The sequence below is a fragment of the Schistocerca nitens genome, chromosome 2 (genome assembly GCF_023898315.1).
Source record: "Schistocerca nitens isolate TAMUIC-IGC-003100 chromosome 2, iqSchNite1.1, whole genome shotgun sequence".
Taxonomy (NCBI): domain Eukaryota; kingdom Metazoa; phylum Arthropoda; class Insecta; order Orthoptera; family Acrididae; genus Schistocerca; species Schistocerca nitens.
Window position 1 is genome coordinate 874026058 of NC_064615.1, and position 14076 is coordinate 874040133.

At 41.2% G+C, this 14076-nt stretch overlaps 1 protein-coding gene across 6 annotated transcripts in view; it reads right to left on the reverse strand.

Annotated features, from left to right (window-relative positions):
• The window catches only part of LOC126237164 (BRCA2-interacting transcriptional repressor EMSY-like), a 409828-nt gene that overhangs the window by 141019 nt on the left and 254733 nt on the right, over positions 1–14076 (reverse strand). For all 6 annotated transcript variants that reach the window (XM_049947023.1, XM_049947020.1, XM_049947021.1 and 3 more), the window contains one exon: positions 43–291. In XM_049947023.1, coding sequence (XP_049802980.1) covers positions 43–291 — 249 coding nt within the window. The remainder of the gene's footprint in view (positions 1–42; positions 292–14076) is intronic.

Below are 14076 nucleotides of genomic sequence, written 5' to 3' on the forward strand. Positions count from 1 at the left end.
CAAAAGTGAAAACACTTGAACATGTAACTTAGGCATACTTACTGTTATCTGGTTTGATGGCAACAAAGGGCTTTCCTGTCTGAGTTGATGGCTTCAACTGGGTAGTCTGCATATTATTTGAAGCCTGATTTGTGTTTGTTGTTGGTGACACTTGATTTGGAGTCATTGGTATTATTATTGAACCAGCAGGCCTTGTTCGTATTCTTGCAGGAAGCTGTACAGATTTGGTACGAAGTTTTGGTGCAGTACTTTGTGCTATAAATGTTGTTGTGCTTGCTCCTCCTGTAGTCCCTAAAGTGAAAGACATTATTAAAATTGCAGCAGATCATTACGAGTTACTCTGTGTCATGTCTGACAATTCCAGAGAACAAAACTTGAAGATACAAAAAAGAAATATATACACGGTGTTCAGAAATTCCCATTACAAACTTGTAGGACTCATAGAGGGGAATGAATCCATAATATTTTGAATAGGAACCCATGTCCACAAATGCCATACAACGATGGTACGGAGTGTTGAAGTTATGGGTGCTGGTGCCTGTAAATGAATGTATATACAGTGTGATTCTGTGATGATGTTACAAACTTTCTAGGATGATGGAGAGGGATAAATGTATGGAACTGAGGTAGGGCTCTCTGATTCTGAAATGAACGAGTTGAAAGTTACATGTGAAAATCGTTCTGATACATACGACATAGAATACATGTACCGCTACTGTTGTTGCTAAGAATGTAGGGTATGTAACTTTCAGAGGCAGCAGTATGGACCAAAACGAAGAAGAAATGTCCAGTAAACATGGGCTCTAAAATGCATACCTGAGGAGCTATGAGCACTAGTTTGTCTACACTACTGTGAAACACATCTCCTCTACTGAACAAGTGCTCATAGCTGTTAAGGTACACATTTTAGAGCCTATGTTTACTTGACATTGTTTCTTGTTTTGGTCCATACTACCACCTCTGAAAGATGCATACCCTACATTCTTGGCAACAATGGTAACAGTACATGTATTCTTCTGCCAGAGGTATCAAAACAACTTTGCTTATAACTTTCATCTCGTTCATTTCCAAACCAGGGATCCTTACCTCAATTCGATAAATTTATCCATCTACAGCATCCTAGAAAGTTTGTAGCAACATCAGGGAATAACTCTGTATTATACATTTACAAGCACCAGCACCTATAACTTCTAACATCAGGGAATCACTCTGTATATACATACATTTACAAGCACCAGCACCTATAACTACGATGCTCTGTATCATCATTGGATGATGTTTCCGATATGGGTTCCTATACAGAATATTACATACTCACTTCCCTCTACAAGCCCGAGAAGTATGGAATAGGAATTTCTGAGTACCTTGTAAGTTGCTAGAATGTTTTATACGCATGAAGATTTTTACTATCTCTACTTCCTATCTCTCCATCTTACTTCATAATAGCGGCTGCTCAAGTAATTCCATTGACATGTATTTGAAAACATTTTGATTTTAAGCCCATTTAGCAGAACATAATATAAAATTTTGTTTATAATTCTGTAACTATATGTAACGCTTACTAGACATAATCTTATGAAAGTGGTATGACCTAGCTTTCCCCTGACCTCAGCGTCAGCCAATTATTAGGAAACCAAGGACTTAATATGTAATTTTACCGAGATAATGACTTGACATTCTTATATACCTTAAGTTTTGGCTAAGATGAAGGACATATTTAGTGGCAGAAACCATCCTAACATCAATATGAATTACATGCCAAACCTGTGGATTAGTACACAGTCACTTAACATACAGAACTGCAGAGTCAAGTCAATTGAGGCAATATGCATTACAATTACCATTCAAAATTCTACACAGAGAAATCATATACTTATATAATAGTTTGTACAGCCACAAAGCAAAAGTTAATTAATCAGAAAAATGTAGCTGCACAGACATGTTACCAGATTTCAAACTACCACTCTTGTTCTAGCTTAAGTGCACAGTCTCTCAACCCACACAGATAGCTGAGCACCTTAAAGCATCTGCTTCTGGTATATGGGGAAGTTTGCTTGTCCCAGATTGAATTTGACTTGTAGATTAACAACAGGAACAGGTGTGCTAGGTAGTCTGGATGCAGCTTTTACACAACTGTTGCATCCACTTAGATAAATAGTGGACTGGTTCCCAGGTTCCGCATTAGTCACACAATGCACAAACACTTTTATAACTGATGTCGCATTTGATCATGCAACATACACTAGATGCATTCAGAATGGGTACACAACTCTGTGCCCAGACAGGTGGGGGGAGGGAGGGCTTTGGCAGGGGGGTGGTGGAGCTAGCTTACCCATAGTAATGGTTCTCTACAAAACTCAAAAAGTACCACACCGGTCCTGATCCACCACACTGGCTAGATATAGGACACTGGTATGGATGGCAGAAGTACGCACTCACACACACATCCACACCACAGACCCAAATACCTGTGTGTGTGTGTGTGTGTGTGTGTGTGTGTGTGAGAGAGAGAGAGAGAGAGAGAGAGAGAGCATCAGATCCACAACTACTGATAAAACTGCTATGTTAGCTTGGTATTTTTCCTGGTTTCCCCCATACATTAGTACTTCATAAATAATATATATGTTTCTGTGTTGTTGTAGAAGGACAACAGAGGCCTATATATTGGTACAATTTTCACTGATGGTTATATTTCTTGTATTACCAGTAATAAACTAAGGAAATCACACTATCTGAAACTTTTTATTGTAATGATGCCTTCAGTATCACATGCAGCTCTGCACTAAATACAGTGTACTCATTGTGAATTTTAAGATACGGTCAGAGAAAGTTACTGATGAGCAAATCCTCCCATTTTGAATTGTTGGTGCATACAATAATAAAACTGTGAAGCTGCATTATGTACACAAAAAATCTATGTTAAAATTATTTAGTACATGATAGTGAAACTAGAAACAACTGTAATTTGTATCTGGACACAAAAAATAAAGCTAAAACTCAGCAGAGCTATTGTACAATACTGTTAACTTATATAATACTGGACCACAACATATAAAAGACATACCGTAGATACTTTAGTACCCCACCAGTGGAAACTGCAACAGAGGCAGATCAGCTAGCATGGTTATCACAGCAGAATAATCCAGACACCTGCTGTGGGGCGCACATGTGATGCATGGTATAGGCAGAACCCCTTAGAAAAGTGTCTACCTGCTGGGGGCAGTAGGCTGGGTGGGACAGTTCTAATGCTGAGATCAACCACCCTGGATTTCACCTTGTCCCTTGCGCTGTTCCCATATGCCCAATCATCAGTCGCCCGCACCTGCCATGTACTATGTATATCCACATGCTTGTCTCCACAAGTTTCCGAACTTTCTGATTCCCCACAGACTGACTCGCACAGCAAGTTTTAATTTTCTCTTGGTGGGTTCTGTTCCCTGGCTTGTCGAGCCACCATTGGTCACACAGTAAAATGTACCAATGGTGTTGTTTAGTGGCATTGTCATACTTGCACAGATACTAAAGTGGCAACAAAGGACATTTTTATGTGTGTGATGCTTCTACTTTTTCTGTCCCTTCTCATAGTGTTAATTATGGGCTATCATGGATCGGGCATTTCTGCAATGCTGGCAGGAACAGCTGGAAGGAGCAGCAGCAACATAAGCATGAGCAGAAATGTGCACTGCTAAGTTAGAGTGCGGAATTGCTTCATGCCCATAGGTGGCAGACCAGGCATCTGCTGTGTAGTATTCTTCCCCTCTACAGCCACAGTTTGGTGGTTTCAATGAGTCTACAGAAAGGTGGGAAAGTTACCTGCATTGGTTCTTGCTGCACTGCTAAGTAAGGTGTACTGTGAATCCAGTCAAGAAAGCTGCCTTGTCATTGTCCAGCAGTGTAAGGTTACATGAAGTTGTGCAAAATTTGAAGCCCTTCACTGAGCCCTAGAAAGACTCCTGTGACAAACTTTGTTGGTTATTTCAGATCACCCAGGGCAGTTGGATGCACCCTTGATCACCAATTTGCAGGGTCTCTCACGCAAGTGTTGTTTAGAGTGTCTCAAATTGCTGCCTCATATGCAGACTCGCTAACTCACAACATGATTGTCTGCTAAGTAGCTGATCCTGAAGTCCAAACTAGAGCACTGACCTTGTTCAACCCTTCCTTAATTAATGTTGCCCAGGTTGTGGGATCGAATGAGCTTTCGGTGGTGGCGAAGGATGTCTCTCTCAACTGGCAGGTGGTGCAATAAGGTGTGCATGGTAAACAGTCCCTGATTCCCCACCAGTTTCTCCAGATGGACTTCCCTCCCACCATGTCACTATATGTTGACACAATTAACATTTCTGTTGCAGCAGCATTGTGGCGCTATTTGCCCACATTGAGCTTGGCGGGTTTGCGTCAACTGCAGTGTCATAATTCATGCCCGTGGCATTTTTCAGGCCCTCAGTGTCACTCTGCTTCCCCTCATTGGGCAAGCCAGTGGTCCTGACCCAACTGTCTTTTGATGCATGTTCGACAAGACAGCCTATATGATGGGGTTTTGTGTGGGGCATGCCATCAGGTAGGCCATTTAGCAACTGTTTGTGACAGTTGGTGAGCTGTGGGTCAGTTATCAGAAGCTCCTTTGTTTTCTCTGTATTCCAGGGCTGTCTCTGACGCCCTGTGTGTGTCGTCCTGGCAAATTTTTCTGATGCTATTAGTGGATGGATGACCAGTTGAACTCCCAGTAGATATGGGAGTGACAGTCAGTCTCATTAACTTAAGGTATGTACAGGCTCTTGGGCTACCTGGCACTGAAACAGCTTCTATGTCAAGTTGTCTTTTTGTCTTTTATGGTAAACAGTGGATATCTTTGGGGAGGGGCAGTTCTTCCTCTCTGCATACATTGTCAATGGTCACTTTTCCGTTGGCACAAAATATTTTTGGGTTAGACACGTTTTCCTTTTTTGACATCCAGATAGTTGACAAAGTCCATTTAATGATTCAATTGCTCCCTTTTCAAGATTTTGACTCATTGCTACAGTCCTACAACCAGCTGTTTGAGAATACCTTGGGTCAGGTAGAAAATTTCAAGGAACTTGCTTCTTTTAAGCCATCAATGGTGGTTAAATTTTCTCACCCCTGACCCATTCCCTTCTCCAAGAATGACACAATGAAGGCCAAGCTGCAGCATTGGCAGCATCTGGATGTCTTTTCTCCTATTTTGTTGAGTCAGTGGGCCACCTCTTTGATGGTGATACAGAAGCCCGATGGTGCATTGCGCCTTTGCAGTGATTTTAAACAGATGGGCAACTCGTAATGTTTCATGTATTGGTATCCAATTCTGTGACGGTTGGAGTTGTTGACAAAGTTGTTGGGGGCTAGTATTTTTCATACATAAACTTGCGCGATACATACCTGCAGTTGCAATGCATGCAACTTCTTGGACCCTCTTGGTATCCAATTCTGTGACGGTTGGAGTTGTTGACAAAGTTGTTGAGGGCTAGTATTTTTCATACATAAACTTGCGCAATACATACCTGCAGTTGGAATGCATGCAACTTGTTGGACTTTCTTGGTATTCAACACCCCCTTTGGGCTTTACCAGTTCAATTACTTACCTTTTGAACCTTGTCTGCACCAGGAATTGATCAAAAATATTTGGAGCAGTTGATTCAGGATATTCCTTGTCACGTAAAGTACCATGATGACATATGGGTCGTTGGCTCCTCACAAGAAGAGCATTTACAAAACCTTCTGATGGTTGCGCCCATTATTTCGACCAGCGGCAGGGGCAGCTGCCAGGTGTCACGGTGGATCACAAGGGTCAGTAGGTGTGTGTGGTGCATGTTGATCAGGAGCATTAATCCACCATGCAAATCAGTTGCATCTGCACCCTGTTGGGTCATCAATGCTGACAGGTGGCAGGGATGGTTACAATGATGTTCTAGGTGCGGGCTCCCACTTATGGTGATGGGCTTCCTTGTTGCCACTTGCTTCTGACACACTTCCTTTGCTTGCAGCCTTGGGCCTCAGTGAGACTAATTTCCATGCCTAATGATATGGAGCCCATGGATTCTGACCTGCCTTCCTACTCCTACTCCTCCTCCTCCTCCTCTCCTCTCCTCTCCTCTCTTGCCACTGGATGTAATATTGGGTCCACAGACTGCTGGCTCCACCTTTGCAGATTTCCACTCCTCTGGTAGAGCTAGCAGCATTAGTGCTGTCTTCTTCAGTTGTTAGTCCGCTTCCTGGGTTGTTAGCACTCTCTCTACTTCTGCGCCCAAGGTCGAGGCTCAAGCCTGGCCACTTTCACCTCTACATGGGCATTTTACGGAGAAGGGATTCAGTATTCCCACCACTGAACATTGCAATGGGGGAAGATTAACTGACTTGGCGTGGACAACTGCCGTGGGTGGAGGATGAGACATGTGGTATGGGCAGACCCACTGACAGAAGTGTTTACCTCCCGGTGACAGTAAGCCAGAGAAGGCAGTTCTGATGCTGAGTTCAACCACTGTGGACCTCACTTTTGTGCCTCATGTCATTTCCATCATTTCAGTCATTCCACACCTACCGCATGTTGTGTTTGTCCACATGACTGTTTCTACGGGGTTTCAGACTTCCTGCGTCCCTGCAGACTGACTCGCATGGCAAGTTTCATATCCTCTTGTGGGTTTCTGTTCCCCAGCTGGTTGTTGAGCCACTGTTGGCCCATACCATACCTTGTGCCAAAAGTGTTGTTTAGTAGCACTGTCACGCCTGTGAAGATACTAAAGATAAAATCTGTTCTATCACAGATAAAGGCTGTGGCCAAAAACATATGTGTAAGTGTATTTTAATTGTGCCTGTCTGCAACTTAACATGTCACCTTTACAGTAAGTAGCAATCTATCTTTTCCTGCATTGCTGATATTCAAAACTAAAGAATTATTTAGAAAATGAAAGTTTTTATATGGTAATACAGTACCCGATTTAAAAAAGTCACTTTATTTAAGAAGTTCTGTATTACACGAGAGTGAATACTTCTATAAGGCTAAAAAATAAATGTAATTACAGAATGAAAGAATAATGTTTGTCAAATATAGTGTAAGAAATTAAATTTAAGCTGCTAATTTGTGTTTGTTTTGAAAGATGAAATCCATACAATGAAAGTTGTTAGACTGATTAAGAAACCAAATCAAATCAAATATAAAATGATGTAAAATAAAGACATAAAATTTACATCTTCCTTTCTTAATATCTGACAAAAATATAGTACTGGCATGTTAAGGATGCAATGAGGTGATTTTGGACATCCCTGGTTTGAAACTCTGATATGTTCCATACCCATTTTTAAAAGATGGTTCTCTGCACTAATACCAAAGCTTTATTACTTGTAGCTGATTAGTGAAAAGTACTTCATCAGTGGTTGAGCAATGGTATGATATTCAAGTGTCTGTATCATAGGTAATATTTTATAAGTTTGTCACACCATGTTAAATGGTTGTTCACCAGCCAAGCACAGATGCTAGGAATAGGGCTAGTCACAAATCATAAATGTCCTAGTGGTCAGACTAGTTCTCTCTTGGTGCACCATGCCTGACGTTTTTAAATAGGGTATTGTGACAGACCATACACAAACCAGGATTACACGAAAACTGTGCAAAACTCGAGTAAACAGAATTCAGTTTACTTGCCATGAACTATGACAGATGCTTTTTAAAAGACTCAATACTTTTAGGGATTCTGCTTTTAGGTCTCAGAAGTGTGGCGAACAAGTAAGCTTAAAAATAAATATGGGACCCAGAGACCTCTCAGCTTGTTTTCCTTTTCTTTCTTTCTTTCCTTTTTTTTAAAAAAATTTGGAACAGTATCCCATACAGAATGCAGACTTTTATGGATGCTATTTGCATTGTTCCTGATATTTGATTTATTGGCCTTATTCCTGTAAATCAAATATCAGCAACAGTGTCCCACATTCCCAATTTAGTAAAATTAAAAACAGAGAATGTGAATGGTTAAAAAGTATGCAAGCATATTTCACAGTTGGGTAACTGAAATGATTCTTCTCCAACTGTTCCTCCAGAATTAAAACTGTCGATTGCAACTAGGAGATTGCTCTGCAGTGTTAGAGGAGGGAGGGGGGGGGGGTGTAGTAGTTGTCCAAAAACAAGGAACACAGAACAGGGGTTCTTGCTGTCGCTGTTGTCCTATTAGTTGCCATGCTACAGAAAGTTATACTTAAAACACTACCTTTAGTAACACCATTCTCTTGTTCAAAGCAATGAGACACAATGTCGACATGGCAGTGGCAAGATAGGCCTCCACCAAAGGCACAGGTACAGAGGATGTTCAAAACTGGCAGAAAAACACAAGAAAGAAAGAGGATTTCAGAATTAACTGAGAGCATTCCACATGTTCTCCTACACCTCATTCACACTGCTGTCGGTGTCATTTCATCCAAGAAGCACCATAAAGAAACAGCTACTACCAAACAGACATCTATCAGTAATGTGGTTTATGTGGTAATAATATGTTTGGTTCACATAGCTGCTGCACAAATTGTTCACCCATGTTAAAAAATGGTACTGCTTAGCTATGGTACTGCATGATCTCAAAGGTAGGTGAGCAGGTGCTGAAGCAAACAAATTAACTGAATGAAAGATTCTGATTTCTCCCAACCAAAGACTGGAGTCAGACGTGATGGTGGAGGAAGCAAGAAAAAGGTGGAATGGTTATGCAATTTACAAGCAGTACTTTTACTACACCCAACTTTTGGTTTGTATGATTATCTGTTTAAATAAAAAAGAATTCAAGAATAAGCCTTCTGTTGTGATTGTTAATCTTTGTGCCTCTAAACAGCTGTACTCTATTCATCTAAGTTGGTCATCGGCTGCTCTGCTCAAGCATTTTGTGTTGTAAAACTACCGAAAGTATGTCTTACTTGTTTTGCTGATATCCTGGCATGAATGAAACTCTAAAGCATCAAAAGCCTTAAGTTCCTCTGCTAAGCACTGTACCAAATGTTTAATACATGCAGTTTTTGTATCAAATGACAATGGATGTATAGTTTCACCGAGCCTGCCAATAATGACCATACAAACATGTCATTTGTACATGCGTAAAATAGTAAGCAGTTATGTCAAGAATGAGTGCTCTGATACATACCCAAAGACAAATATGTTTTTGATTCTATACCCTTTCATTGCAGGTATACCATTAAAATGTCGAGGAAGGTAAGAAGGATAGCTATTGATGTGGGTAAATGCAAGGCACACTTGGTCTGTGCTAAGAAGTTGTTGAAAGAATTCTGACAGAACAATAAGTGATATCAAAAATAGATTTCACATTTATCACACCACTTCATATAACTTCTATTCGCTGTCAGAAAACACCTTAAATCAAAGTTCTGTATTTTAAATTTAAAAATGTGCACCTGATTTTGGTGCCAAATACAGCAGAGATATTGATACAGTGCAGACAGTTAACAAAATAGCTGCTTTCAAGTTCCAGGCAAAGGAACTGATGAGCACTAACACAGCTTCACATTTGAAGGTTTTGTTTTTCTTTTTTTTCTCAAATGTGGGTTACAAGGTGCTTATCAAAACATCAAAATAGTTCAGAGGTCGTTTATGACAATGCCAGTGACTGTGGCATCTTGTGAATACAGTTTTAGCTCCCTGCTGCCGCTGGATAAGCAGCAGCCAGCAAGGAGTCATATACTCTTAGCTCACTTATTGGTTTCATAGTTTAATTCTTAATTTCTTAGTGTGTTTTTGGGTACTCGCACAGTTTAATTCACAAATTTCGGGCATATTATAGTATTTGAGAGTTGTAGCATCACGTTTTAGTACCTGAATAATATAAATTCGCGTAGTCGTCAGTCACCTGTTTCTGTTTTGAACGGCCAGTGTCGGTTGGTCACAGCCAGTGAGCTCCCTGCCGCTGTTGGATAAGCAGCAGCCAGCAAGGAGTCATACACTCTTAGTTCACTTATTTGTTTCATAGTTTAATTCTTAATTTCTTTGCATGTTTTTGGGTACTTGCATAGTTTAATTCACAAATTTCGGGTGTATTATAGTATTTGAGACTTGTAGCATCGCGTTTTAGTACCCGTATAGTGTAAATTCGCGTAGTTGTCAGTCATCTGTTTGTTTTGAATGGCTTGTGAGATAAAAGAGAGGAAAAAATTGTTAGGGATGGAAAAGGACTGTGCCTGTTGTGTATGCATTCAGGGGGAATTAGTCACTGTCCATAAACAGCTGGAAGTTGTGTTGGCTGTGGTCGACAGGCTCCAGGCCGTTGCCCTAGGCCGCGGTGACACTGGGACACCCGAGGCGAGTGCTTTAGTACCTCTGGAACTTGTAGCATCGCCTGGGATCTCTTATGCCACTGCGCCCTCAGATTTGGATGTCCCTGCTGGTCGACACTTGCCTGACGGTGATTGGCGAACCGTGGCAGGGTCACGAATCCCTGGGCGGAAGGCGAAAGTTGGTGCTGGCCGCAAGGCTGTACCCTTACGTCTCCGTAACAGGTTTGAGGTACTGCCCACTGCTGAAAGTACTTCTGAGCCAGCAAGGGCAGCCTAGCCTGTTGCGGTAGTGGCCAGTCTTCCTGAGAGGTCTGGACAAGCGCAGAGGGTGGGATTGCTTGTCATTGGGAGCTCCAGTGTTAGGTGAGTGAGGTGAGTGATGGAGCCCCTTAGGGATATGGCAGCTAAGAGTGGGAAGAAAGCCAATGTGTTCTCCGTGTGCATACCCGTGGGAGTCATTCAAGATGTAGAAAGTGTCCTTCTGGATGCCATGAAGGGTACAGGGTGCAGCCAACTGCAGGTGGTGGCTCACGTCGGCACTAATGACGTGTGTCACTATGGATTGGAAGAGATTATCTCTGGTATCCGGCAGCTATCTGAGTTGGTGAAGACCGTCAGTCTTGCTAGCAAAATGAAGGCAGAGCTCACCATCTGCAGCATCGTCTACAGGACCGATTGCGGACCTTTGGTACAGTGCCGAGTGGAGGGTCTGAATCAGAGGTTCAGACAGTTCTGCGACCACGTAGGCTGCAGATTCCTTGACTTGTACCATAGGGTTGTGGGGTTTTGGGTTCAGCTAAATAGGTCAGGTGTCCACTACACACAGGAGGCGGCTACACGGGTAGCAGGGGCTGTGTGGTGTGGACTGGGCGGTTTCTTAGGTTAGACAGTCTCGGGAAAGATCAGAAAGGGCTCCAGGTACAGGGTACAGGGCAAAGAAATGACAAGAATCGACCAAGTAACAGTCGGTATTGTAGTTGTAAATTCTAGTAGCTGTCTTGGAAAAGTAACAGAGCTTCAAGCGCTGATGGAAAGCACTGAAGCTGAAATCATTATAGGAACAGAAAGCTGGCTAAAGCCGAAGATAATTTCTGCTGAAATTTTTACAGAGGCGCAAACTGTGTTCAGAAAGGATAGATTAAACAAAGTAGGTGGTGCTGTGTTTGTGTCTGTTGGTAGTAGCTTATCTTGTAGTGAAGTTGAAATAGATAGTTCCTGCAAACTGCTATAGGTAGAGGTTATACTCAACAGCCGTACCAAAATAATAATTGGCTCCTTCTACCGACCCCCGACTCAGATGATATAATAGCTGAACGGTTCAAAGAAAACTTGAATGTCATTCAGATGATATAATAGCTGAACAGTTCAAAGAAAACTTGAATCTCATAACAAATAAGTATCCCACTCATACAGTTATAATTGGTGGAGACTTCAATCTACCCTCAATTTGTTGGCGAAAATACATGTTCAAAGCCGGTGGTAGACAGAAAACATCTTCCAAAATTGTACTAAATGCTTTCTCTGAGAATTACTTTGAACAATTAGTTCATGATTTAAAACAGCAGATAAAAATTCGCTTGATGCCTTCCTAAGAGAGAGTCTCCATTCCTTCCAAGCTAATTATGTAAGTGTAGAGCAGATATGGCTCAAATTCAAAGATACAGTATCGACAGCAATAGATTGATTCATACCGCATAAGTTAATAGAGACAGGACTGATTCATCATGGTACACTAAACACGTTAGAACACTGTTGCAGAAGCAACGAAAAAATCATACCAAATTCAGAAGAACGCAGAATCCCCAAGACTGGCTACGTTTCACAGAAGCTCGCAATTTAGTTCGTATGTCAATGCGAGATGCTTTTAATAGTTTCCACAATGAAACATTGTCTCAAAATATGGTAGAAAACCCAAAGAGATTCTGGTCCTATGTAAAGTACACCAGTGGCAAAAAAACAGTCAATACCGTCACTGCGCGATAGTGATGGAAATGTTACTGATGATGGTGCCACTAAAGCGGAGTTACTAAATACAGTTTTCCATAATTCCTTCACAAAAGAAGATGACTTAAATATTCCAGAATTCGAAACCAGAACAGCTGTTAGCATGAGTGACATAAAAGTAGATATCTTAGGCGTCGCGAAACAACTCGAATCACTTAAGAAAGGCAAGTCTTCCGGTCCAGATGGTATACCAATCAGGTTCCTTTCAAAGTATGCAGACACAATAGCGCCTTTCTTAGCAATCATATACAACCACTCAATTGACGAGAGGTCTGTACCTAAAGACTGGAAAGTAGCACAGGTCACACCAGTCTTCAAGAAAGGAAATAGGAGTAACCCACTGAATTACAGACCCATATCAGTGACCTCAATTTGCAGTAGGATTTTGGAGCATATACTGTACTCTAACATTACGAATCACCTCGAAGAAAATGACTTATTGATACATAACCAACACAGATTCAGAAAATACCATTCTTGTGCAACACAGCTAACTCTTTATTCCCATGAAGTAATGAGTGCTGCCAACAAGGGATCTCAGATCGATTCCATATTCCTAGTTTCCAGAAGGCTTTTGATACCCTTCCTCAATTAATCAAATTGTGTGCATATGGAGTATCATCTCAGTTGTGTGACTGGATTCATGATTTCCTCTCAGAGAGGTCACAGTTCGTAGTGATAGATGGTAACTCATCGAGTAGCACAGAAGCAATGTAGTGTCATAGGCTCTCTGCTGTTCCTAATTTACATAAATGACCTAGTTGATAATCTGAGCAGCCCCCCTAGATTGTTTGCAGATGATGCTGTAATTTACTGTCTAGTAAAATCATCAGACGATCAATTCCAATGGCACTAAACAAAGAAAAGTGCGAGGTCATCCACATGGGTACTAAACGAAATCCGATAAATGTTGGGTATACGACAAATCTCACAAATCTAAGGGCTGCCAATTTGACTAAATACCTAGGAATTAGAATTACGAGCAACTTAAATTGAAAAGACCACATAGATAATATTGTGGGGAAGGCGAAACAAAAACTGTGCTTTGTTGGCAGAACACTTAGAAGATGTGATGAACCCACTAAAGAGACAGCCTATACTACACTTGTTCCATCCTCTGCTGGAATATTGCTGCGCGGTGTGGGATCCTTACCGGGTAGGATTGACAGAGGACATTGAAAAAGTGCAAAGAAGGGCAGCCTGTTTTGTGTTATCACGCAATAGGGGGGAAAGTGTCACTGATATGACACGCGAGTTGGGGTGGCAGTCACTGAAACAAAGGCCGTTTTCTTTGCAGCGAGATCTATTTACGAAATTTCAATCACCAACTTTCTCTTCTGAATGTGAAAATATTTTGTTGACACCTGTCTAAGTAGGGAGAAATGATCATCATAATAAAATAAGAGGAATCAGAGCTCAAACAGAAAGATGTAGATTTTCCTTTTTCCCCTGCGCCATTTGAGAGTGGAATGGTAGAGAAGTAGTATGAAAATGGTTCAATGAACCCCTTGCCAGGCACTTAAGTGTGAATTGCAGAGAAACCATGTAGCTGTAGATGTAGATGTAGATGTTAAAGATGATATAAAGCTACATAAGGATGGACATAGGTAAAAGCCGTGAAATTTAGCTATCTTGTAGATAGAATACAACACAGCAGCTAAACTTGATCTCAGAGAGATAACCACTGAGTTTGCTTCACTCAAAGCAATAAAATGTAATGTAAAATTAAAAAATATAAATACAGTTCCTACGAAGGGATTTTTTTCTCGACTTTTAATTACCAATAAAACAATTGATTCT